Source organism: Myotis nattereri (genome assembly GCF_964212035.1).
Source record: "Myotis nattereri genome assembly, chromosome: 13".
Lineage (NCBI taxonomy): Eukaryota > Metazoa > Chordata > Mammalia > Chiroptera > Vespertilionidae > Myotis > Myotis nattereri.
In genome coordinates, this window is record NC_138088.1 from 6208567 (window position 1) to 6236536 (window position 27970).

Genomic DNA, 27970 nt, shown 5'->3' on the forward strand with positions numbered 1-27970 from the left:
AAAAGACATAAAGAAGGCCACTTCATAATACTAAAGGGAGCAGTCCAACAAGAAGAAATAACTCTGGTAAATATATATGCACCCAATATAGGAGCACCCAAATACGTAAGAAATCTTCTGGAGGAGATCAAGGGAGAGATTGACAGCAATACAATCATAGTAGGGGACCTTAACACCCCATTATCACCACTGAACAAATCCTCTAAACAGAAACTCAGCAAAGAAACATCAATCCTAAATGACTCACTATATCAGATGGAATTAATTGACATCTTCAGAACATTTCACCCCAAAGCCACAGAATATACATTCTCCTCAAGTGCACATTTGTCATCTTCAAAGATAGACCATATATTGGGTCACAGACAAAGTCTCTTCAAATTCAAGAAAATTGAAATCATATCAAGCATCTTCTCAGACCACAAAGGCATAAAACTGGAAATCAACTACAACAAAAACGATCCAGAAAAATCAAACACAAGGAGACTAAATAGCATGCTATTAAACAACGACTGGGTTACCAGTGAGATCAAAGAAGAAATAAAAAACATCATGGCAACAAACGACAATGAAAACACAACAATCCAAAACCTATGGGACACAGCAAAAGCAGTCTTGAGAGGGAAGTTCATAGCTCTACAAGCCTACTGCAAGAAACAAGAAACAATGAGAATAAATGACCTAACTCTACAACTTGAAGAGTTAGAAAGAAAGCAACACAAAAAGCCCACTGTTAGCAGAAGGAAGGAAATAACAAAGATCAGAGCAAAGATAAACAACATAGAGACCAAAAAAACAATACAAAAGATCAACAAAACCAAGAGCTGGATCTTTGAAAGGATAAACAAGATTGATACACCTCTAGCCAGGCTCACCAAGAAACAAAGAGAGAGGACCCAAATAAACAAAATCAGAAATGAAAGAGGAGAAATAACAACAGACCCCATAGAAATACAAAGGATTGTTAGAAAATACTATGAACAACTCTACTCCAACACACTAGACAACCTGGAGGAAATGGAAATATTCCTAGAAAAATACAACCTTCCAAAACTTAACCGGGAAGAATCTAAAAATCTCAATAGGCCAATAACTATGGAGGAAATCGAAGCAGTCATCAAAAAGCTTCCAGCAAACAAAAGCCCGGGGCCAGATGGCTTCACAGGGGAGTTTTACCAAACATTCAAGGAAGACCTAAAACCTATCCTCCTCAGACTATGTCAAAAGATCCAAGAGGAAGGAACACTTCCCAGCTCATTCTATGAAGCAAACATCACCCTAATCCCAAAACCAGATAAAGACAATACAATGAAAGAGAATTATAGGCCAATATCCCTCATGAACATAGATGCCAAAATCCTCAACAAAATCCTAGCAAATCGGATCCAGCAGTACATCAAAAAGATCATACACCATGGCCAAGTAGGATTTATCGCAGGGATGCAAGGATGGTACAATATCCGCAAATCAATAAATGTGATACACCACATAAACAAATTGAGAGATAAAAACCACAGTCATATCAATTGATGCAGAGAAAGCATTTGACAAAATCCAACACCCTTTCTTGATAAAAACTCTCAGCAAGATAGGAATTGAGGGATCATACCTCAACATAATAAAAGCCATATATGACAAACCTACAGCCAACATCATACTCAATGGGCAAAAACTAAAACCATTCCCCCTAAAAACAGGAATAAGACAGGGATGCCCCCTCTCACCACTCCTGTTCAACATAGTACTGGAAGTATTAGCCATTGCAATTAGACAAGAAGAAGAAATAAAAGGCATCCAGATTGGAAAAGAAGAAGTAAAACTGTCCTTATTTGCAGATGACATGATACTGTACATACAGAACCCTAAAGACTCCATCAAAAAATTATTAGACTTAATAAATGAATTCGGCAATGTAGCAGGATACAAAATTAATGCTAAGAAATCCATAGCATTTCTTTACACCAATAGTGAACTTACAGAAAGTGAAACTACAGAAGCAATCCCATTTACCATTGCACCAAAAAAATTAAAATACCTAGGAATAAACTTAACTAAGGAGGTAAAAGACTTATATGCCAAAAACTACAGGACGCTGAAAAAAGAGATAGAGGAAGACATAAACAGATGGAAGAATATACCGTGTTCATGGATTGGTAGAATCAACATCTTCAAAATGTCCATACTACCCAAAGCAATTTATAGATTCAATGCAATCCCCATTAAATTACCAACGGCATATTTCACAAATCTAGAACGAACGTTCCAAAAATTCATCTGGAATAAAAAAAGACCCCGAATAGCTGCAGCAATCCTGAGAAAGAACAAAGTAGGTGGGATCTCAATACCAGATATCAAACTGTATTACAAAGCCACTGTTCTTAAAACAGCTTGGTACTGACACAAGCACAGACATATAGATCAATGGAATAGAATAGAGACCCCAGAAATCGACCCAAACCACTATGCCCAATTAATATTCGACAAAGGAGGCAAGAGCATACAATGGAGTCAAGACAGTCTCTTCAATAAATGGTGTTGGGAAAATTGGACAGATAAATGCAAAAAGATGAAACCAGACCACCAACTCACACCATACACAAAAATAAACTCAAAATGGATAAAAGACTTAAACGTAAGATGGGAAACCATAAAAATACTAGAGGAATCCACAGGCAGCGAAATCGCAAACATATGCCGAAGGAATTTCTTCTCTGATAATGCTCCTAGGGCAATGGAAACTAAAGAGAAAATAAACAAATGGGACTACATCAAAATAAAAAGCTTTTGCACAGCAAAGGAAACCATCAACACAACAACAAGAAGACCCACTACACGGGAGAACATATTTGCCAATGATACCACCAATAAGGGTTTATTTTCCAACATTTACAGGGATCTCATGAAACTTAACAAAAGGAAGATAAACAATCCAATAAAAAAAATGGGCAACGGACCTAGATAGACACTTTTCGAAAGAGGACATACAGAAGGTCGAAAGACATATGAAAACATGCTCAAAGTCACTAATTATACGAGAGATGCAAATCAAAACGACAATGCGTTATCATCTCACACCTGTCAGAATGGCTATCATCAACAAGTCAACAAACAACAAGTGTTGGAGAGGATGTGGAGAAAAAGGAACCCTTCTGCACTGCTGGTGGGAATGCAGACTGGTGCAGCCACTGTGGAGAACAGTATGGAGCTACCTCAAAAAACTAAAAATGGAACTCCCATTTGACCCAGTGATCCCACTACTAGGAATATATCCCAAGAAACCAGAAACGCCAATCAGAAAGGATATATGCACCCCTATGTTCATAGCAGCACAATTCACCATAGCTAAGATTTGGAAACAGCCTAAGTGCCCATCAGCAGATGAATGGATTAGAAAACTGTGGTACATATACACAATGGAATATTATGCTGTAGTAAAAAAAAAAAAAGGAACTCTTGCCTTTTGCAACAGCATGGATGGAACTGGAGAGCATTATGCTAAGTGAAATAAGCCAGTCAGAGAAAGATAAATACCACATGATCTCACTCATTTGTGGATTATAGAGAACAACATAGACTGATGAAAAGGGACAGACCCAAAGACTGAGAAACAGCAATCAGGCTATCAATCCCCAGAAGGAAAGTAGGGGAGGGCGGGGGTAAGGGGAAGAGATCAACCAAAGGACTTGTATACTTGTATATAAGCCAAACCAATGGACATGGACAACAGGGGGATGGGAGCATGAGTGGGCGGGGCGGGGGTGGGGGGAGGTTGGGGGTTAATGGGGGGGGGGGGGATGAGGACACATTTGTAATACCTTAACTAATAATATTAAAAAAAAACCCACAAAAAAAATAAAAATAAAAGAATAGCAAGTTACAGGAAAAAAAAAAGACTCAGAGACAACAGTGTAATCGACAATAATACTAGACAAAATGTAAGGACATGAGTCACACAAATGCAGTATTATGGATTTCATCTCTCTGTGTGGGACACACTTAATCCTATTTTAAATGCAGGAAAATTAACTCAACAGTTTATTATAAATTCATATTCAAAAATGGAGGCCAATCGGATAAATTTCATCAAAGCAAACCAATCTAAGTTGAGAGTTGAAAAATACAGTGGTTTGATGGATTATCTAAAATCTAGATCTGAAAATGACAATGTGCCAATTGGTACAATGATAATACTTCCATCATCTTCTGAGGGTAGTCCCAGAAATATGCAGCAGTGATATCAGGATGCTATGGCAATTGTAACAAACTATGGCAAGCCCGATTTATTCATAGCCATGACATGCAACCCCAAATGGGCAGATATTGCAAACAATTTACAACGCTGGCAAAAAGTTAAAACAGGCGGACACTCCTGGGCGGCCAGCACAGGCACAGCGACCACGCCATCTTGGGAAACAGACCTGCTTGAGACTACGATCCTGGCCTCAGCACCACCCAGTCTGATCTCAGACGCATACCAGGACCCTGCAGCCACTGGGGACAGAGACCTGTGACCACAGCTACAGACCTGCGGACACCAAAAGTTCAGAAATCCCCGTGGCAGATCCGTGAGTAACAGAGCCCATCCCCCCTTCCCGCAGGCTTGCGGGCAGCGCCAGAGTAACTAACTGATAGACCCACCCCTTGCCGGGGCCTCAGCGCTCCAGGAACTTTAGCCTGGAAGTGCCGGAGCACCTTGGAACAGATCCTACGTGCACTGCCAGCTTCTGAGCCCTGGGCTGGAAGCAAACACGCGAACCCCAGGAACTGAGCCTACATGCACTGCCGGCTTCTGGGCCCTGGGCTGGGAGCAAACGTGTGAACCCCAGGAACTGAGCCTAGGCGCACTGCCAGCTTCTGAGCCCTGGGCTGGGAGCAATCGCGCGAACACTGGGAATTGGTCCCACGCATCACAGGCCCAGGGACCCCGATTCTCTGGGCAGGTGGCAGCACCAAGCACCAGTGACTTGACTGTGTTTCTTTTCACCTGCGCCTGAGATCCTGATTTCCTGTGCATTCATACTAAGAGCCAGTGACTCCAATTCCTGGTGCAAGGGCACACAGGGACCCTGATTCTCAAGGCAAGGTCGCGCGAAGCAACAGAGACTCTGATACTGGATTCTGGGGATCTCTGACTCCTGGCGCACGCTAGGGGGCTCTGGTTTTCAACACGCTTCAGGGGGGGTCTCTGTTTCAGCACAGTGCAGGCAGGGTCCCTGGTTCTAAGGGCGCGCACGAGGCCACATTGAGCGCTGACAACACTGACTCTGAGCGAGCCTGGTTCCCACCAACCCACAACAACCACACATCTTAGTGTCAGAGCTCTTCGGTGACACTAGGGTGGTGGGAGGCTCCCACTGCACACGGCCCAGGCCCACGTAACTCGATGTTTGAACCATCGGGAGATAATCAAAATGAAGAGACGAAACAACACCCAGAGGAAAGACAATGAGGAATCACCAAGAAAGGACATTAATGAAGTTGAAGTATGCAACACGACAGAAAAAGAATTCAGAATAATGGTTGTACAATTCATTCACCGGATGGATGAGAAAATCAACAACCTATGCAAGAATCAGGAAGAAATGAAAAGTGATATAGCTACAATCAAAAACACCATGGAAAGTTTCAACAGCAGACTAGAAGAAGCAGAGGACTGAATTAGTGAATTAGAAGATAAGGCAGAGAAACAAGCTAAATCTGAACAGCAACTGGAGAAAAAAATTAAAAAGCAGGAGGAGAGCCTAAGGGAGCTTCGGGACAACATGAAACGAAGTAACATACGTATAATACGGCTGCAAGAAGGACAAGAAGAGCAGCAAGGATTAGAAAATCTATTTGAAGAAATAATGTCAGAAAACTTCCCAGATATGGGGAAGAAAAAAGTTACACAAGTACAGAGAGTCCCAGGCAAGATGAACCCCCAAAGACCCACACCAAGACACGTCATAATAACGATGGCAAATGTACAAGACAAAGACAGAATCTTAAAGGCTGCAAGAGAGAAACAGAGAGTTACCTACAAAGGATCCCCCATCAGATTATCAAATGATTTCTCAACAGAAACACAGCAGGCTAGAAAAGAATGGGCGGAAATTTACAAAGTGATGCAAAGCAAAGGACTGAATCCAAGAATACTCTATCCAGCAAGGCTATCATTCAAAATTGAAGGGGAAATAAGAAGCTTCACAGACAAAAAAAGGCTAAGGGAGTTTTTCACCACCAAGCCAGCAATGCAAGAAATGCTAAAGGGACTGGTGTAAAAAGAAGAAATAAAAAGCTCAGGAAGAAAACAGCCACACACAAAAAGAAATGGCTACAAACAAGTACCTTTCAATAATAACTTTAAACGTAAACGGACTAAATGCTCCAACCAAAAGACATCGAGTGGCTGAATGGATAAAAAAACATGACCCATACATCTGCTGTCTACAAGAGACCCACCTCATTAGAAGGGACTCACACAGATTGAAAGTGAAGGGATGGAAAAATATCTTTGAGGCAAATGGAAAGGAAAAGAAAGCTGGGGTAGCAATACTTATATCGGACAAAACAGACCTCAAATTGAAGGCCATAACAAGAGATAAGGAAGGCCACTTCATAATACTAAAGGGATCAATACAAGAAGAAGATATAACTCTGGTAAACATATATGCACCCAATGCAGGAGCACCCAAATTCATAAAAAAACTCCTGGAAGATATCAAAGGAGAGATCGACAACAATACAATCATAGTAGGGGACTCTAATACACCACTGACATCACTGGATAAGTCCTCTAGAAAAACAATCAGCAAAGAAACAGCAATCCTAAATGACTCACTAGATCAGATGGACTTAATCGACATCTTCAGAACACTTCACCCCAAAGCCACGGAATATACATTCCACTCTGATGCTCATGGGACATATTCAAAAATAGACCACATATTGGGTCACAAGCAAAATCTCCCCAAATTCAAGAAGATTGAAATCATAAAAAGCATCTTCTCAGACCACGATGGCATAATATTAGAAATAAACTACAATAAAAACAACCCCAAATACTCAAACACTTGGAAGCTAAATAGCATGTTATTAATTATTGATTGGGTTAACAATGAGATCAAAGAAGAAATCAAAAACATCCTGGAAACTAATGACAATCAAAACACAACAATCCAAAACCTATGGGACACAATGAAAGCAGTCCTGAGAGGGAAGTTTATAGCTCTACAGGCCTATCTCAAAAAACAAGAAAAAATGGTGGTAAATCATCTAACTCTACAACTCAAAGAATTAGAAAGACAGCAACAAGAAAACCCCAGAGTGAGCAGAAGGAAGGAGATAATAAAGATAAGAGCAGAAATAAATGACATAGAGACCAAAAAAAACAATACAGAAAATCAATGAAACCAAGAGCTGGTTCTTTGAAAGGATAAACAAAATTGACAAACCTTTAGCCAGACTCACCAAGAAGCAAAGAGAGAGGACCCAAAAAAACAAAATCAGAAACGATAGAGGCGAAATAACAACAGACCCCACAGAAATACAAATGATTGTTAAAAAATACTATGGACAGCTCTACTCCAACAAACTAGACAACCTGGAGGAAATGGAAATATTCCTAGAAAACTACAACCTTCCAAAACTCAATCAGGAAGAATCTAAAAATCTCAATAGGCCAATAACTATGGAGGAAATTGAAGCAGTCATCAAAAAGCTTCCAGCAAACAAAAGCCCAGGACCAGACAGCTTCACAGGGGAGTTTTACCAAACATTCAAGGACGAGCTAAAACCTATCCTCCTCAGACTACTACAAAAAATTCAAGAGGAAGGAACACTTCCAAGCTCATTCTATGAAGCCAGCATCACCCTAATACCAAAACCAGGTAAAGACAACACAATGAAAGAGAATTACAGGCCAATATCCCTCATGAACATAGATGCCAAAATCCTCAACAAAATCCTAGCAAATCGGATTCAGCAGTACATCAGAAAGATCATACACCATGGCCAAGTAGGATTTATCCCAGGGATGCAAGGATGGTACAATATCCGCAAATCAATAAACGTGATACATCACATAAACAAATTGAAAGAAAAAAAAACACATGGTCATATCAATTGATGCAGAAAAAGCATTTGACAAAATCCAACACCCATTTTTGATAAAAACTCTCAGCAAGGCGGGAGTAGAAGGATCATACCTCAACATAATAAAAGCCATATATGTCAGGCCCACAGCCAACATCATACTCAATGAACAAAAACTAACACCATTTCCCCTAAGAACAGGAACAAGACAGGGATGCCCACTCTCACCACTCCTATTCAACATAGTACTGGAAGTATTAGCCATAGCATTTAGGCAAGAAGAAGAAATAAAAGGCATCCAAATTGGAAAAGAGGAAGTAAAACTGTCCTTATTTGCAGACGACATGATATTATACATACAAAACCCTAGAGACTCCATCAAAAAGCTACTAGACTTAATATATGAATTTGGCAATGTAGCAGGATACAAAATTAACGCCAAGAAATCTATGGCATTTCTATACACCAATAGTGAACTTTCAGAAAGAGAGATTATAAAAACAATCCCATTCACCATCGCACCAAAAAAATTAAGCTACCTAGGAATAAACTTAACTAAAGAGGTAAAAGACCTCTACTCAGAAAACTACAGGACGTTGAAAAAAGAGATAGGGGAAGACATAAACAGATGGAAGAACATACCGTGTTCATGGATTGGTAGAATCAACATCATTAAAATGTCCATACTAACCAAAGCAATCTATAAATTCAACGCACTTCCCATTAAAATACCAATGGCACACTTCACAGATCTAGAACGAACTCTCCAAAAATTCATCTGGAATAAAAAAAGACCCCGAATAGCTGCAGCAATCCTAAGAACAAAGTAGGTGGGATCTCAATACCAGATATCAAGATGTATTACAAAGCCACTGTTCTCAAAACTGCCTGGTACTGGCACAAGAACAGGCATATAGATCAATGGAATAGAATAGAGAGCCCAGAAATCGGCCCGAACCAATATGCTCAATTAATATTTGACAAAGGAGGCAAGAACATACAATGGAGCCAAGATAGTCTCTTCAATAAATGGTGTTCGGAAAATTGGACAGATACGTGCAAGAAAATGAAACTAGATCACCAACTTACACCATACACAAAATAAACTCAAAATGAATAAAGGACTTAAATGTACGATAGGAAACCAAAAAATTCTAGAAGAATCCAAAGGCAACAAAATCTCAGACATATGCCGAAGCAATTTCTTCACTGATACAGCTCCTAGGGCACTTGAAACTAAAGAGAAAATGAACAAATGGGACTACATCAAAATAAAAAGCTTCTGCACAGCAAAAGAAACCATCAACAAAAACAACAAGAAAACCTACTGCGTGGGAAAACATATTTGCCAATGTCATATCTGATAAGGGCCTAATCTCCAAAATTTATAGGGAACTCATACAACTTAACAAAAGGAAGATAAACAATCCAATCAAAAAATGGGCAAAGGATCTAAATAGACACCTTTCAAAAGAGGACATTCAGAAAGCCAACAGACATATGAAAACATGCTCAAAGTCACTAATCATCCGAGAGATGCAAATCAAAACAACAATGAGGTACCATCTCACACCTGTCAGAATGGCTATCATCAACAAATCAACAAACGACAAGTGCTGGAGAGCATGTGGAGAAAAAGGAACACTTGTGCACTGCTGGTGGGAATGCAGACTGGTGCAGCCACTATGGAAGACAGTATGGAGTTTCCTCAAAAAACTACAAATGGAACTCCCATTTGACCCTGTGATCCCACTTCTAGGAATCTATCCCAAGAAACCAGAAACACCAATCAGAAAGGATATATGCACCCCTATGTTCATAGCAGCACAATTCACCATAGCTAGAATCTGGAAACAGCCTAAGTGCCCATCAGTAGATGAATGGATTAGAAAACTGTGGTACATCTACACGATGGAATACTATGCTGCTGTAAAAAAGTAGGAACTCTTACCATTTGCAACGGCATGGATGGAACTGGAGAGCATTATGCTAAGTGAAATAAGCCAGTCAATGAAGGAAAAATACCACATGATCTCACTCATTCATGGATAATAGAGACCATTATAAACTTTTGAACAATAATAGATACAGAGGCAGAGCTGCCTCAAACAGATTGTTAAACTGCAGTGGGAAGGCTGGTGAGGGGTGGGGGGCAGGAGCGAGGGGAGTAAGAGATCAACCAAAGGACTTGTATGCATGCATATAAGCATAACCAATGGACATAAGACACTGGGGGGTAGGGGAGGCCAGGGCATTGTCAAGGGCGGGGGAAAAAAAGGGACACATATGTAATACCCTTTGTAATACTGTAAGCAATAAAAAAAAAAAAATTTTTTTTTTAAAAAAGTTAAAACAGACCTGACTTGGTAGCCAGAGTTTTTAATATTAAGCTGAGTGCTCTTTTAAATGATATCTGTAAATTCCATTTATTTGGCAAAGTAATAGCTAAAATTCATGTCACTGAATTTCAGAAACACGGACTGACTCATGCTCACATATTATTGATATTAGATAGTGAGTCTAAATTACGTTCCTCTAATTAATTCCCTTTCAATGTGCATGAATTTCGTGCATCGGGCTACTAGTATATACATATATATACACACACACACACATATATATACATATATATGTGTATATATACATACATATATATGTACATGTATATGTACATATATATGTATGTATATATACATAAATAAAAAAGCCTAAGTGACTGACCAGTCACTATGATGCACACTGACCACCAGGGGGCAGACACTCAAGACAGGAGCTGTCCCCTCATGGTCAGTGCGTTCCCACAGTGGGAGTGCTGCTCAGCTGACCACCGGGCGCCAGACACGGGGCTTACGGCTGGCGAGTGCCGCTGCAGTGGCGCAAGCCTCTCCCTGTTGGGACTGATTGGACATGAGCCAGTGGCAGGCACAGTGGGGCTGGGATGAGTGGGAGCGGCAGGCAGGAGCAGCATGTGGAATTGGACTGCCAGTTTCAGCCCAATCCCCACAGGCCATGCCGAGGGACCCCACCAGTGCACGAATTCGTGCACTGGGCCTCTAGTATAAAAATATAGGACATATTCAAAGTTCAATAATTACTCTCTATTAGGTAAATCAAAGTTATGTAATATTGAAAATACTTCAATTCAAAATGCTTCCATTTCAAAAATTATTATTTCTATTATTTGTAAATGAAACATACATGATATGAATGAATCTGAGAAAAGATTTTTCAAGATTGTATATAAAGTATCTTTCTTTGGGAGGCTTACCTAGCAAAAGTATACTGGCAGTTTCTTCTAAAACTGAAAATACACTTATCAATTTGACAAACACACTCTTGGGCATTTATCTCAGAGAAATAAAAATGTATGTTCATGTAAAAACCTGCACACAACAGTACATGGTAGATTTGTTGTAACAGCCAAAAACTGGGAACAACCCAAATGTCCTGAAATGTGACTATGATTAAACAAATTATGATATATCAATGTCATGGAATACTACTCAACAATAAAAAGGGTAACAAAATTATAGAGATGGAGAAGATTAGTGGTTGCCAGAAGTTAGGAGGGTGTTGGTGTGAGCACTGTGGTGATGGATCTTGTATGTGATTTAATCTCATGCTGTTTTATTTTGTACAGTAACATGTTGCACAGGCTTGTAGCCTAAGAACAATAGGCTATAAGAAATAGCCTAGATGTATAGTAGGTTATATCATCTAGGTTTGTGTAAGTATAAAACATCTATAATGTTCATACGACAACAAAATCACCTAAAGATTCATTTCTCAGAATGTATCCCATTTGTTAAGTGGCACATAACTGTATATGTATCTTTGTGGGGGGGGGGGGGGTGTGCATGTATGTGCGTGTGTGTGTGTGTGTGTGTGTGTGCGTGTACATAAACTAAATACAACCTAGATGTCTGAGAATATGGGAATCATTAAATTCTCAAAAACTAGTTATAAAATATGCAGCCACTGATAATGTTGATACTGGTATAAAATTATAAAAAGAGAATAAAACAAAATTCAAAATTAGTTCCTATAAATGCATATAAAATAACAGGAAATATTTTTCACAAAAATAAAAGATAATTGTGTTAGTGTGACAGAATTCCAGATATTTTTCTTAAACTTTTTTATAGTTGTCATATTATTTTCACAGTTAAAGAAATAAACATACTCTTACCTTATCCCAGAAATCAACCAAAGCTGTAAAGTCCCATTTCTTAGAATATGCCACATTGTATTTCAGAATAGCATCCTATGGAAACAGCATAAAGAAAAACCTCATCATACAGTCAAGTGAATTATCTATGAATAGACTGTCTCCTTAATGAACTACTTCCAGTAAATTTTTTAATGCTGGACAAACTTCCTCCTACCATTAACTGTTCCACATAAGTAGCTATGAACCAATAGAATGCATACTAACTTATTATTTACTTAAGAAATATGAGATTAGATAAGTCAAGGATTAAGGGAAAAACATAATTATTCTAAAGCATACCTTCTAAATAGAGGTAATTAATACAAATTAAGTAGACAAAAATCAGATATTGGGGATTAAAAAATATTATGATTTCTGGACATTAAAAGGGTCACACTATGTATACAGACATACAGTATATTTACAGTATTAAAATTTCAGTCCAGCCTGTGTGGCTCAGTGGTTGAGTGTCGACCTATGAACCGGGTTAGATTCCCGGTCAGGGCACATGCCCAGGTTGCAGGCTCGATCCCCAGTATGGGGTGTGCAGGTAGCAGCCAATCAATGATTCTCTCTCATCACTGATATTCCTATCTCTCTCTCCCTCTCCCTTCCTCTCTGAATTCAATATACACACACACACACACACACACACACACACACACACACTAGAGGCCCGGTGCACAAAAATTTGTGCACTCAGGGGGGGTCCCTCAGCCCAGCCTGTGCCCTCTCGCAGTCTGGGACCCCTCGGGGGATGACCACCTGCTGGCTGAGGCCCACTCCCCGGGGGATTGGGCCTAAGTTGGCAGTCAGACATCCCTCTGGTAGCCCGGGAGCCTTAGGGGGATGTCATGGGGACAGTAAATTAGGAAACAAATATGAGAAAAGGATCCTGATGGAAAGGGCAATAATAAAAAAAATAATTGAGACATTGCCACAAAGCACAAAATGGTATTTTTCCTTTATTATCCACTATTTTTATAAGCTACATATTAATAGTTATCTTCCCCCAGCAGTCCACACAAACTAAGGATTTATATAGAATGAAAAGTTAAAATAGTTCGCCACCTACTGGTATAACATTTAAGTGTCGGAATAGGCAGTACTTTATAACTGGTTAGTCGTATTAAAAATAAGACAACAGACCCCAAAACAGACACATGCTGAACCCCACGTCACCAAACCAAACTTAATTTCAGTTTTGGCTCTCCCACAAACAGAATCTTAAACCAGTCAACAAGAATCACCTGGATGGCACTAGTGAGGTTATCTGCCTGATAGACCCTTGCCATTCCCTGAAGGCAAGTGACCTTGCAACAACCAATCCATTTTGCTACTATAACTTCCTTGTTCCCGCTCCCTTCGTTTTTATAAGCCTTTATTTTGCACAGCTCCTTGGAGCTCCTTTCTATCTGTTGCCCAAATTCATGAATTGTTGAATAAAGCTGTTAAGATCTTTAAAATGTACTCAGTTGAATTTTGTTTTTTTAACCCTAGAGTGGGTTATGCATAAGACAATCCATTTTGCAGAAAGAACTGTTATTTACAATTATGTTTTATTTCATTTCTTTTAAATTTCCATTTTGATTATATTTTATAATGTGTATATCTCAATAAAGTAATAAATATGCAGAATTTATAAATAGCTGTTAATACTTATAATGCATACCCCCAAATTTGTTTTACTGTAAGTGTAGGTAAATCTGAAAAACACGGTTAGATCATTACTACAAATCTTCCAAATTTCTTCATCACTAAAGAAGTTTTAAAAAATTAACTCTGCCAAAGAGCTTCCTAAAAAATACTTCATGCCATATAAATAATCACCATGCATCTATCTAGGTTAAAAACTGAGCCAACAAAGTGTGTATTATTTACTTGGAATCAGGGGATATTCATGTTCTTTCAAAAAGGAGATGGGGGTATCAACCATAAAATAACATGGCCAAAAAATTTTTTTATTTTTCTCTCACAGCCATAATATAAGATTTTCCATTAGGAAGAGAGAAAAAAGATTTGAAGAATTTTTTTTTTTCTAATCGCTTGTAACTGATTTCAGAACCTCAAAGTATTAAATAGCAGTGTCTATCAACAGGTGAATGGACAAACAATGCATATAGCTGATACACAAAACAACATGGATAAATCTCAAAAATTAAATGAAGAAAATTTGGATATACTCGATGGAGATTTTCACACATATTTGAGTGATGATTCCATTGATTCCACAGATGATGCTGAAAAGGAAAATTTTCCCATCGAATTTCTTAATAGTATTACTCCTTCAGGGATGTCATGTCATAAATTAAAATTGAAAGTGGGTGCAATCATCATGCTATTGAGAAATCTCAATAGTAAATGGGGTCTTTGTAATGGTGCCAGATTTATTATCAGAAGATTACGACCTAACATTATTGAAGCTGAAGTATTAACAGGATCCGCAGAGGGAGAGGTTATTCTGATTCCAAGAATTAATTTGTCCCCATCTGACACAGGCCTCCCATTTAAATTGATTCGATGACCATTTCCTATGATGCCAGCATTTGTGATGACTAATAATAAATCACAAGGACAAACACTAGACAGAGTAGGCATATTCCTACCTGAACCCGTTTTCGCACATGGTCAGTTACATGTTGCTTTCTCTCAAATTTGAAGAGCATGTGATGTTAAAGTTCTAAAAACTTCATCACAAGGGAAATTAGTCAAGCATTCTGAAAGTGTTTTCACTCTTAATGTGGTGTACAGGGAGATATTAGAATAAGTTTAATCACTTAATCAGTCATTGTTTGCATCACTGTTGTTTTCATATCATGTTTTTGTCGTTTTTATATCATGCCTCTGTTGTTGTTATATCCTTTTGTTACTGTTTATTTATTAATAAATTTATATATTATTTTCATATACATTTTACTAATTTCCTTTCATCTCTCACACTTCTACTATAAAGAAAGGGCAAATAGCAATATTAAAATATTTCCACTAATTAATTCCCTTTTAATGTGCATGAATTTCATGCACTTGGCTCCTAGTAGTAAATAATAATACAAGAATAAACTCTGTGTTTCACGTACTCAGAACTGTAAACCTACTTTTGCCCAACCTTCATCGTTCTTTCAACAAAGGAAACAATTATAGAAGAATATCTCAATAGATTACTCTGTTCTGCTGAAACTACTGTAAAATAAACAAGGCAAATTCAGATTAAAGCAGTTATTCTTCCTAAAGTAATCATGGAACACTAAGGAATTGCTAAAAAGGTGAGTGGACAATGTAATTTAAAATATTATGATTATTCTGCATTTAAGCTTTAAAAAAAATAGGAAAATTCTCAATAATCCTGTTTTTAGGCCATAAAGGCACTAACACAGTGTTTCTCAAAAAGAGTTTAGATAGTACTCTTGGATGGCCTGTTTTGGTATTTTTGAATTTATATTATTAAACTGTGGTTTTAGAATACAAAAGCCAAAAGACAACACACTGTAGGAACGAAAGCTGGTACTTTAAATAGATAAAAATGATCAGAAGATTGAGCCATTCTAAGATCCACTGTAGTACAGGATGTCAAACCAAAGACTATCTACCACTATCATATTTACTAGGTGTACCAGTTAATAATGGCAGATTTTGTAATAAAAGAAAACACGATAATTTCAAGAGAAACATTAGAAGTGCTTTATTCAAAGTAATGTCCATTGCTAGCTACACATTCCCCCCATCTTTCAGGTAATTTGTGGATACTGTCCCAATAGAACTTTTCTTGTTTTGAGACAAACCATTCAGAGACCCAATTTTCCACTTCTTCATATGTTTTGAAGTGCTGCTCAGAAAGTGCATGTGCCACAGATCGGAACAAATGGTAATCTGAAGGAGCAAGATCTGGTGGATACGGCAGGTGTGTTAATACTTCCCAGGCAAGATCTTTTAACATGTCTTTAACTGGTTTTGAAGTGTGTGATGGTGCATTATCATGAAGCAAAATTACTTTGCCATGACTTCTGGCACATTCTGGTCGTTTCACGATCAAAGTGTGGTTCAAATTGATTATTTGTTGTCGGTAGCAATCATCATTAACGGTTTCATCTGGTTTTAGAAGCTCATAATACACCACACCTTCCTGATTCCACTAAACGCAGAGCATTGTCTTCTTTCCGAAGCGATCTGGCTTTGCAGTCGTTGTTGATGGTTGACCTGGATTAACCCATGATTTTGTGTGTTTGGGATTCTCAAAATAAATCCACTTTTCATCGCCAGTCACAATTCAATGCAATAAAGACTTTCTTTCGTGCTGTTGAAACAACATTTTCCTGATGACTTTTCTGTTTTCCATTTGTCTTTCCTTTAGTTGATGTGGCACCCATTTTCCTTCCTTTAAAATCTTTCCCATTGCTTGTAAAAGATCGGAAATGGTTTGCTGAGCAACGTTTACTCTTTCTGCAAGTTGTGTTTGAATTTGACACACATCTTCATTCAATAATGCTTGTAACTGTTGGTCTTCAAACTTTTTCAGTTGACCTGGACGTTCTTTGTCTTTCACATCAAAATCATCACTTTTTTTTTTTTTAAATCATCACTTTTAAAGCATTTAATCCAGAGTTCACAAGTATCTTGAGATGGAGTATGTTCACCATAAGCTTCCCGAAGTATACAATAATTTTTTCTTCAAAATAAAGTAATGAATTAAAACTTCCTGCAAATGCTTTTTTTGGCATGAAATTTGACATTTTTAAGCGTAAAAATATCTACGATGTTAACACCTTCAGCAAATTTGACATATGAAGTTTTGAAGCTTGCTGTCAATACAATAAAATAGCATACATATCAAATCGCATATATATCAACATATGTGTAACTCCATCTATTGAAAAAAAAATCCGCTTTAGTAACTGGTACACCTGGTATTTGCAAGTTAATGTTCTGCACACAGATCCCATCTTTGCATCTACCAACATTCACCAACTGTGCTTAGAAAGAAAAGTAACCAATACAAAATGAAAATTTTTTCTTGATACAGTATTTTTTTTAAGTTTCTCAGCATATTACTTTGGGGTTCAAATCAGTGGTTAAAAAACTTATGTGCAGAAGGTGGCGCTTCAGGCAACAGACAGCACAGCCGTTCTCTTCAAAGGGGAGTCAGGAGTTGCTAACCTGGTGGCGGCTATGAGAGCCACAACTATAATGATGAGCTGCAGTTCTTAGAAAAAATCAATAAAGCGCAGGCCAATGTTGCTAAGTGGCTAGAGTGTTGGCCTGTACACCAAATGGTCTCAGGTTCGATTCCCTTGGTTGCAGGTTCCATCCCCTTCCCTGGTCAGGTCCATGCAGGAGGCAACTAATCAAAGTGTTTCTTTATTTTTATTTTATTTTTAAATATGTATTTTATTGATTTTTTACAGAGAGGAAGGGAGAGAGATAGAGAGTTAGAAACATCAATGAGAGAGAAACATCGATCAGCTGCCTCCTGAACATCTCCTACTGGGGATGTGCCCACAACCCAGGTACATGCCCTTGACCGGAATCGAACCTGGGACCTTTCAGTCCGCAGGCCGACGCTCTATCCACTGAGCCAAACCGGTTTCGGCCAAAGTGTTTCTTTCACATCAATGTTTTTCTTTCTCTCTCTCTCCCCCCTCCCCTTCTCCTTCTCCCTCTTCCTTCCTCCCTTCTACTCTCTCTAAAAATCAATGGGAAAAATATCCTCAGGTGAGGAGTAACAAAAAAAAAATTCAAAAAACAAAATAAAGAAAAGATCAATAAAAACTGCTAGAGAGCCCTGGTAGGTGTGGCTCAGTTGGTTGGACATTGTCCCATACACCAAAAGATTGCCAATTCAAGTCCCAGAGTATATGCCTGGGTTTCGGGCTCGATCCCTGGTAGGGTGCGTGCGGGAGGCAGGCGACCCATGTTTCCCTCTTACAGTGATGTTTCTCGCTTTCTCTTTTTCCCATCCTCTCTCTCTAAAAATCAATTTTTAATAAAAGATTAAAAAAAAAAAAAAAACTGCTGGAGAATCAAGTAGGGCTTTGTGTCCAACATGTAGGTTGAAGGAGTTTTCTATTGAATGATGCTCTGGGAACGTTACTATTTGAGGAATTAAGAAAATGCCTGTCGCAGGTTATGGATTTGTTATTGTGATTATGGCAGCCTTTGATATAAATGACCCTGAAGCAGTGGTGCCCCAGGTGACATCAGATTTTACATTAAATGTGGTGTCCACTTGCTAAGAACCAATGTAGATGAAAGTGAAGTCCCACCTATGAAGGAGCACCTTGCACAAGCTATGTCTGACCACATTCCTGTTGGGGTGGGGTTCAAAGGTATCATCCCAATGAATGCCAAAAGCTTGGAGGAAGCCTTGGAGACCGGTGTGGACTGGTCAATAAGAGAAGACTATGCCTGGGCCGAAGACAAGGCGCACTGTGAGGAGCACTGTGAGAATGCTACAAGCTGACCTCAATAAAGTCTCTGCAAGAGCTAAAAAAATAGGCCTTCCTCAGTTGGTGACCCCGCGAGCAGGTAACCACTATGCAGAAATTCAAGTTGTGGATGAGATTTTCAATGAGTATGCTGCTACGAAGATGGGCACTGACCATAATGGATGGGTGTGTGAGATGACCCACAGTGGAAGCAAAGGCTTGGCCACCCAGTAGCCCCAGATGCCCTAGTTGCTATGGAAAAAGCCAGGAAGAGAGACAAGATTATAGTCAATGATCATCTGTTGGCTTGCATTCAAATAGTTTCTCCAGAAGGTCAGGACTACCTGAAGAGAATGGCAGCGGCAGGGAACTATGCTCTTCCATGACCTTCTTAACCTGTCAGGCTTTTGCTAAGGTCTTCAGTACAGCCCCTGATGACTTGGACCTACATGTGATCTATGATGTCTCTCACAATACCTCCAAAATCGAATAGCATGCGGTGGACGGAAAACAATGGACCCTGTTAGTTCACATAAAGGGATCCAGCTGAGCTTTCCTTCCTCACCATCCCTCACTGCTGTTGATTATCAACTCACTGGACAACCAGTGCTCATTGGTGGCACCATGGGAACCCACAGTTATGTTCTTATTGGCACTGAACAGGACATGACAGAGACCTTTGGAACAACCTGCTGTGCACTGTCCCCAGCAAAATCTTGACATTGATTTAGATTTCCAGGATGCCTTAGACAAATTAGCAGATATGGGAATTGCAATTTGTGCTGTCTCATCCAAACTGTTTATGGAAGAGGCTCCGAAGTCCTATAAGAATGTGACAGATGCTGTGATCACCTGCCAGGATACTGGAATCAGCAGGAGGCCATTAAATTGAGACCAAGGGCTGTTATCAAACGGTAGACTCCAATGACCCTTACTGAAATAGAAATGGACTGAAATGCTCTTCAGACACCAAGACTCAGAAACCTGCCCTAGTTGATTTAGCTCACTAGATACAGCATCAGCCTGCACACTGAAGGGTCTCGGGTTCGATTCCAGCTGTAGTCAGGGGCACATGTGGGAGGGAACCAATCAATTGTTCCTCTCACATCGATGTTTCTCTCTGTCTCTCCTCCTACCTTCCACTCTCTCTAAAAATCAATGAAAAGCCCTAACCGGTTTGGCTCAGTGGCTAGAGCAGCCGTGGGCAAACTACGGCCCGCGGGCCGGATCCAGCCCGTTTGAAATGAATAAAACTAAAAAAAAAGACTATACCCTTTTATGTAATGATGTTTACTTTGAATTTATATTAGTTCACACAAACACTCCATCCATGCTTTTGTTCCGGCCCTCCAGTCCAGTTTAAGAACCCATTGTGGCCCTCGAGTCAAAAAGTTTGCCCACCCCTGGGCTAGAGCGTCGGCCTGCAGACTGAAAGGTCCCAGGTTCAATTCCAGTCAAGGGCATGTACCTTGGTTTCGGGCACATCCCCAGTAGCGGGTGTGCAGGAGGCAGCTGATCAATGTTTCTCTCTCATGGATGTTTCTAACTCTCTATCCCTCTCCCTTCCTCTCTGTAAAAAAAATAAATAACATGTATTTTAAAAAATAAAAAATGAAAATCAGTGAAAAAATATCCTCAGATGAGGATTAACAACAAAAAAGACTCAGAGGCCTGACAGGTTCCAAAGTGTGCAGCTGTAACTGCCCGTTGCAAATGGCTGACGGAGGCTCCTGCGTCAGGAGCCAGTACGGTAAAATTACCTTCTGGGAGGAGTCACATGGTCCCCATTTGGAAAGGAATGTATATGCTTCCTCCCTGGTAGTCCCACAGATTTTTAGGGAAATTAGTGGGTGGGGATAGTTCAAGAAACTGCCTTACTCAGTCACACAAGTCTTTAATCATCAGAATAAACTTCTGTACACTGAGAGGTGTCATGAAGAACATTTTTATTATTCAGAAGGATTCCTTTTTGCCCCCTTTTGTCACATTGTCCGTTCACCCTCTAGCCCATTCCCCTGCACTGAACAAAATCCTAAACACCACTCTTACTTGGAGAGTATCCATGGGTCATGTCAGGATGTTAGGTGATTGAATAAGGGACACACTGAGGAGAGAATATGTGTGGCAGTGTAGGAATAGGGACCCAAAAGAAAAAAATAATTATTCATAAACTTGCTACCTTTCTCATTCTAAATATAAGGCAGAGTTTTGACTTAATCTGCAAAATGGCATCAGCTGGTATCTGTCATTAATTAGTCCTGGTCTGGGAAACTTTTCTGGAATAAAAACTTGCACAATAGCAGCAATATCTTTACATGGGTGACCGAATCATTATAAAACAGGAGGCTGCTGCATCTGTGATGCTGATGACTGCTTGTGTTGACAAGACTAATCTTGTGCCGCTAATTAGATTTCATGCTATATACTGTACTGTGACACCTTGAAGATAAAGTTATAGGAGTAGGCCTCTGTTGAGCCCAAATAGCCAGTAAAATGGGAAAATCTAATAAAGCTGCAATATGTTGCTAAAAAACAAAAAACAAAAAAAATCTTTTGTGCAAAAAGGAAATACTGACTACAAATCGCTTTTACTATGAAATGAACACAACTCAAAATGATGTGTCATAATACTTCAAATTGACATAGCTCTACACTACTTGTGTGAATTTATATCTAGTTTTTTGTTTGTACATATGTAACATTATACTAAAAATAAGTAAATTCTGCCGAAACCGGTTTGGCTCAGTGGGTAGAGCGTCGGCCTGCGGACTGAAAGGTCCCAGGTTCGATTCCAGTCAAGGGCATGTACCTGGCTTGCGGGCACATCCCCAGTAGGAGATGTGCAGGAGGCGGCTGATCAATGTTTCTCTCCCATCGATGTTTCTAACTATCTCTCTCTCCCTTCCTCTCTGTAAAAAAATCAATAAAATATATTAAAAAAAAAAAAAGATTAGAGAAACTCTTTAAAAAAAATAAATAAATAAATAAAAATAAGTAAATTCTGGTAGACATGGAGAAATTCTTCCATTTAAAAGGAGTACATTACAAAATTGAAAACTACTGTCCCTAAGAAATAAAATTTTCAAAATACAGTATGGCACACTATATCAATGTTTTTTCACCTTAAAAAAAAAAAAACCCACAGGAGTTAGAGAAAGATATAGGAAACTTAAGAACAACTTGTAAGTATAAAAGGAAAACAGTATAAAACCTGAGAAACTATCACAACAAATTAAGTCTCTCAAAGAAAATGAAACACCCCCCAAAAAAAGAAACCCAATTTCATGGAAGTATAGAAATATCTTACTGTTTAGTTATAAAACTTCAAAGTTTACATAGTGTCAAATATAAACATATACTCACCCACATTTTACTAGTAGCTATTAGAAAAGCGATCTAATGAATGCCCCTACAGTCGTAAATGAAATATTTTAAAAAATAAATTATTGCCAAAATATTAGATTAATAAATTATTAAACTGCTAGAAGCTATATTAAAAGCAATAAAAAACAGAATGCTTAATGTATACTTTAATCATTAGGAAACTCAGCTTCCCTTTGGGCAAATACCGCTGAAGTCATAATTCTTTCCTCATTTACTTTTGAAGACATTTCAGAAACATGATAATTCTAAAACAAAATAAAAGAGAAGTTTGAAAGGAAGGAAATTGGATGGGGAATCAAGAAACAGAAGTCCAATTCCTGGTTCTCCAAATTATTCTGTGTGGCTCCAGGCAAGTCATTTACAACTCTTAATATTTCTACTCGCTTCTTAGTGATGGAATAGAAACCAAGAATGTCTCTAAATAGAGTTCCTCAGGAAGAAACCACCTTGCATATAAATAATGCTGTTACCTGAGTACATTAAAGATCAAAAAATGTCTTTGAGGGAGGAGACACAGGGCCCATCACTAACAACTGCATGTAAGAGGCAAGAATAGCAAAAAGAACTATACCTTCAGGTTTTGGGGTCTTGTGAATTTGTTGAGAAGTGCAGTCTGAATGAGCTCCCATCTGCTCCCTGCAGTTCGCTCACCATTCTTTAAGGAAAAGAAAAAAAACAAATGAGAAAACTACTCTAAGTTTTTTTGCATCATAGAAGCAAGTGTCAAACAAAAATGTACTAAACTACCAAAGACTAAAGGAATATAAGCTTTGTTTTTACCTCATCTTCCACAGGGTATAAGTTTTGTTCTGAACAAGGCATCTTTACATGCTTATTGTCCCACAAATCTTTAAAATGTGTTGGAAAAGGTTTAGGAACTTCTCCTGCCCGTAAAAGATCTACCTGGAAGAGAGATTAACAAGAAAACTGTAAGTGTATAAAAACTAGGTGTATCATCTACAAAAGAAGTCAAATAAAGCAGCCAAAGCAAATGCTGTAAAATACAGACTAGCTCCTAGGGAAGAGACCTTCTTAAGCTGCTTAGCAGTTTCCACTCCTTACCTCCATTTAATCAGTTGCCTGGTCACCATGCTCTGGACATCTATCTCCATCCCATCGAGGCCTCTATTCCTCATTACTCCTTGCCTGAATTTCTGCCAACAGCCTTCTATCCCTTTCCTTCACTCCAGCTGTTCCCAGAACATTCATCCCTCTTTCACATTTCATGCTCATTTGAGAATGACATCTTTCTCAAGTATTCCCAGGCCCGCCCCCCTTATTTTAAAAAATTAAATATACTGTTATTGATTTCAGAGAGGAAGAGAGGGAGAGAGAGATAAAGCATCAATAATGAGAGAGGATCATTGATCAGCTGCCTTCTGCACACCTCCTACTGGGGATCCAGCCTGCAACCCAGGCATGTGCCCTGACCGAGAATCGAAGTGCGACCTCCTGGTTCATAGATAGATGCTCAACTGCTGAGCCACATCAGCCAGGCTCCAGGCTTCTAATCTTATAATGACTCCTCTCTGCCTATACTCCGATTCCAAATGATATTCCCAGTTTTTAACATCTTGTCTTATCCAAACACTATCTGGTTAAACATCTATTCTGACCTTTAACACTCAGCCCAATTTTCATTTCCTCTAAGAAGTCTTCAAAAACTTTTAAATGGTAGTTCATTTACCAGTGGTTCTCAACCTGTGGGTCACGACCCCTTTGGGGGTTGAATGACCCTTTCACAGGGGTCGCCTAAGACCATCGGAAAACACATATATAATTACATATTGTTTACAGTAGCAAAATTACAATTATGAAGTAGCAACGAAAATAATTTTATGGTTGGGGGTCACCACAACATGAGGAATTGTATTAAAGGATCACGGCGACAGAACCTGGCTGGAGATCCTGGCTAGAACCTGGCTGAATAACATGGCTAGGCTGCTGATCAACTGAACGCTGTCTCCGTGTCATTCCTTCTTCGACGACTCCATCCACACATTTGGGAACCCCTGGACCTGCTGGGGCTGGACCCCGACACACAAAGAATAAAAATGGCTACAAACAGGTACCTATCAATAATAACTTTAAATATAAACTGACTAAATGCTCCAATCAAAAGACATCGAGTGGCTGAATGGATAAAAAAAAAAAAAAAAACATGACCCATATATATGCTGTCTACAAGAGGCCCACCTCCCTCAGAACAAGGGAGTCTCACAGACTGAAAGTGAAGGGATGAAAAAATATACTTCAGGCAAATAGAAATGAAAAAAAAAGCTGGGGTAGCAATACTTATATCTGACAAAATACACCTCAAAGTGAAGGCCATAACAAGAGATAATGAAGGCCACTTAATAATATTAAGGGATCAATATAACAAGAGGATATAACCCTGGTAAGTATATATGCACCCAATGCAGGAGAACCCAAATACATTAAAAAATCCTGGAAGATATCAAGGAAGAAATCAACAATACGATCACAGTAAGGGACTTTAATACCCCACTGAAATCACTGGATAAATTCTGAGGACAAAAAATCAGCAAAGAAATAGCAATCCTAAATGACAAACTAGAGCAGATGGACTTAATTGACATCTTCATAATAATTCACCCCCAAGCCATGGAATATACGTTCTTCTCAAGTCCACATGGAACATTTTCAAAGATAGACCACATATTGGGTCACAGACAAAGTCTCTCCAAATTCAGGAAGACTGAAATCATATCAAGCATCTTGTAAGACCATAATGGCATAATATTAGAAATAAACTAAACAATCCAAAAAATTCAAACAATTGGAAGCTGAATAGCATGCTATTAAACCAGCCGTGGGCAAACTACGGCCCGGATGAATAAAACTTAAAAAAAAAAGACCATACTCTTTTATGTAATGATGTTTACTTTGAATTTATATTAGTTCACACAAACACTCCATCCATGCTTTTGTTCTGGCCCTCCGGTCCAGTTTAAGAACTCATTGTGGCCCTCGAGTCAAAAAGTTTGCCCACCCCTGTATTAAACAATGGTTGGGTTACCAAAATAAATAAATAAATAAATAAAATAAAGGATCACGGCATTAGGAAGGTTGAGAACCACTGGTTTACTCCCTCTTGTTTTATTAGGTCATTATCATAGTAGAGCACAATGGTTTTTCCTTACCCCACTGGACTCTAATCTTCTTGAGAATAATAATAATCATATTAACTTTGTATTCTGAATATTTCCTAAAGAATAAAGCATGTATTTATATGTATAATGTATACACATATATGTAAATATGCACATTTATGTTTGTATACACATATGCTATTTATAATAAGCATTCAGTAAATGTTTGAGAAATGAGATATTTTAAAACACAAAAGTTTTGCCCTGGCCAGTCAAAACAAAGACCATAACAAGAGACAAAGAAGGCCACTACATAATACTAAAGGGAATGATTCAACAAGAAAATATAACCCTTGTAAACATATAAGCACCCAACACTTGAGCACCCGAATATATAAAAAAATTCTTGATGGACTTTAAGGGAGAGATTGACAGCAATACATTCTTAGTAGGGGACTTTAAAATCTTACTGGCTAGATCTTCCAGACAAAAAAATAAACAAGGAAACAGAGGCCTTAAATGACACAATAGATCAGATGGATCTAACTGATATTAACAGAACATTTCACCCCAAAACTACAGAATATACATTATTCTCAAGTACACAAGAAACATTCTCAAAGACAGACCACATGTTTGGACACAAAACAAATGTATACAAATTCAAGAAGACTGATATAATACCAAGCATCTTTCTGAATTATAATGGCATGAAGTTAGAAATCAATAAACTACAATAAAATACCTCAAAAACACGCAAATACATGGAAGCTAAATAGCATGTTATTAAACAATGAATGGGTTACCAATTAGGTCAAGAAATTCAAATCTTCCTGGAAATAAAAGAAAAAACACACACAACCACCCAAAACCTATGGGACACAGTGAAAGCAGTCCTGAGAGGGAAGTTCATAGCATTACAGGCCTTCCTCAAGAAACAAGAAAAAGCACTAATAAGCTATCTAACCAGACAACTAAATGAATTAGAAAGAGGACAGCAAGAAAAGCCCAGAGGAAGTAGAAGGAAGGAAATAATACAGATCAGATCAGAAATAAATGACATAGAGACTTAAAAAATAGTAAAAAAAAAAAAAAAAAACCACACACACAATGGATCTAAGAGCTGGTTCTTTGAAAAGATAAACAAGATTGATGAACCCTTAGCCAGGCTCATCAAGAAACATAATGAAATCAGAAATGAAAGAAATGATATAACCACAGAAATATAAAGGATTGTAAGTAAATACTATGAACAACTATATGCCAACAAATGAGATAAACTGGGCAAAATGGACAAATACCTAAACCATACAATCATCCAAAACTCAATCAGGAAGAATCAGAAAACCTGAATAGGCCAGTAACAACTGATAAAATTAAAGCAGTTATTTAAAAACTCTCAGCAAGCCCGGCCGGCATGGCTCAGTGATCGAGCATCAACCTATGAACCAGGAGGTCACGGTTCGATTCCTAGTCAGGGCATATGCCCAGGTTGCGGGTACGATCCCCAGTGGGGGACGTGCAGAAGGCAGCCAATCAATGATTCTCTCTCATCATTGATGTTTCTAACTCTCTCTCCCTCTCCCTTCCTCTATGAAATCAATAAAAATATATTAAAACAAAAACAAAACACAAAACTCCGAGCAAACAAAAGTCCTAGGACCAGATGGATTTACAGGAGAAGTTTACCAAACATTCAAAGAAGAACTAACACCTATTCTCTTCAAACTATTCCGAAAAATCAAAGAGGAAGGAATACTTCCAAGCTTTTTACAAAGCCAGCATTATCCTAATTCCAAAACCAGATAAAGACACTACAAGTAAAGAAAATTACGTGCCAATTTCCCTGATGAAAACATACTAAAATCCTCAACAAAATATTAGCAAATTAGATCCAGCAATATATTAAAAGGATCATATGCCATCATCAAGTGGGATTTATTCCGGGGATGCAAGGCTAGTACAATATTCACAAATCAATAAATGTGATACATTACATTAATAAACTCAAAGATAAAAATTACATGATCATATCAATAGATGCAGAAAAAGCATTCGACAAAATTCAGCACCTTTTGATGAATCAGCAGCCCTAGCTGGTTTGGCTCAGTGGATAGAGCACAGGCCTGCGGACTGAAGGGTCCTAGGTTCAATTCCAGTCAAGGGCACATGCCCCGGGTTGAGGACTCAATACCCAGTAGGGGGCGTACAGGAGGCAGCCAATCAATGATTCTCTCTCATCGTTGATGTTTCTATCTCTCTGTCCCTCTCCCTGCCTCTCTGAAATCAATAAAAATATTTTTTAAAAACTCTTAGCAAAGTGGGAATAGAGGGGTCATACCTCAACATAATAAAGGCCATATATGACAAATCTACAGCCAACATAATATTCAACGGGCAAAAAAAGTGTTTCCCTTAAGAATAGGAACAAGACAGGGATATTCGCTTTCACCACTCTTAGTAAACATAGTACTGTAAGTCCTAGCCACAGCAATCAGACAAGAAGAAGAGATAAAAGGAATCCATGTTGGAAAGGAGGAAGTAAAACTCTCATTACTCACAGATGACATGATACTGTACATAGAAAACCCTAAAGACTCCACCAGGAAACTAATAAATGAATTCGGCAAGATAGCAGGATACAAAATCAACATCCAGAAATCAATGGCATTTTTATACACTAATAATTAATTCTCAGAAAGAGAAACTAAACAAACAATCCCATTTACCATTGAAACAACAAAAATAACTAGAAATAAACTTAAAGATGG

General features: G+C 38.6%; 1 protein-coding gene across 1 annotated transcript in view; it reads right to left on the bottom strand.

Moving 5' to 3' along the window:
* Positions 1 to 27970, bottom strand: part of PARG (poly(ADP-ribose) glycohydrolase) — a 182971-nt gene that overhangs the window by 141350 nt on the left and 13651 nt on the right. Inside the window, exons 5-7 of the mRNA XM_081104551.1 lie at positions 22867 to 22989; positions 22658 to 22741; positions 12263 to 12337 (exon numbers count right to left, since the gene is read on the bottom strand). Of these exons, the coding sequence (XP_080960677.1) occupies positions 12263 to 12337; positions 22658 to 22741; positions 22867 to 22989 (282 nt within the window). The remainder of the gene's footprint in view (positions 1 to 12262; positions 12338 to 22657; positions 22742 to 22866; positions 22990 to 27970) is intronic.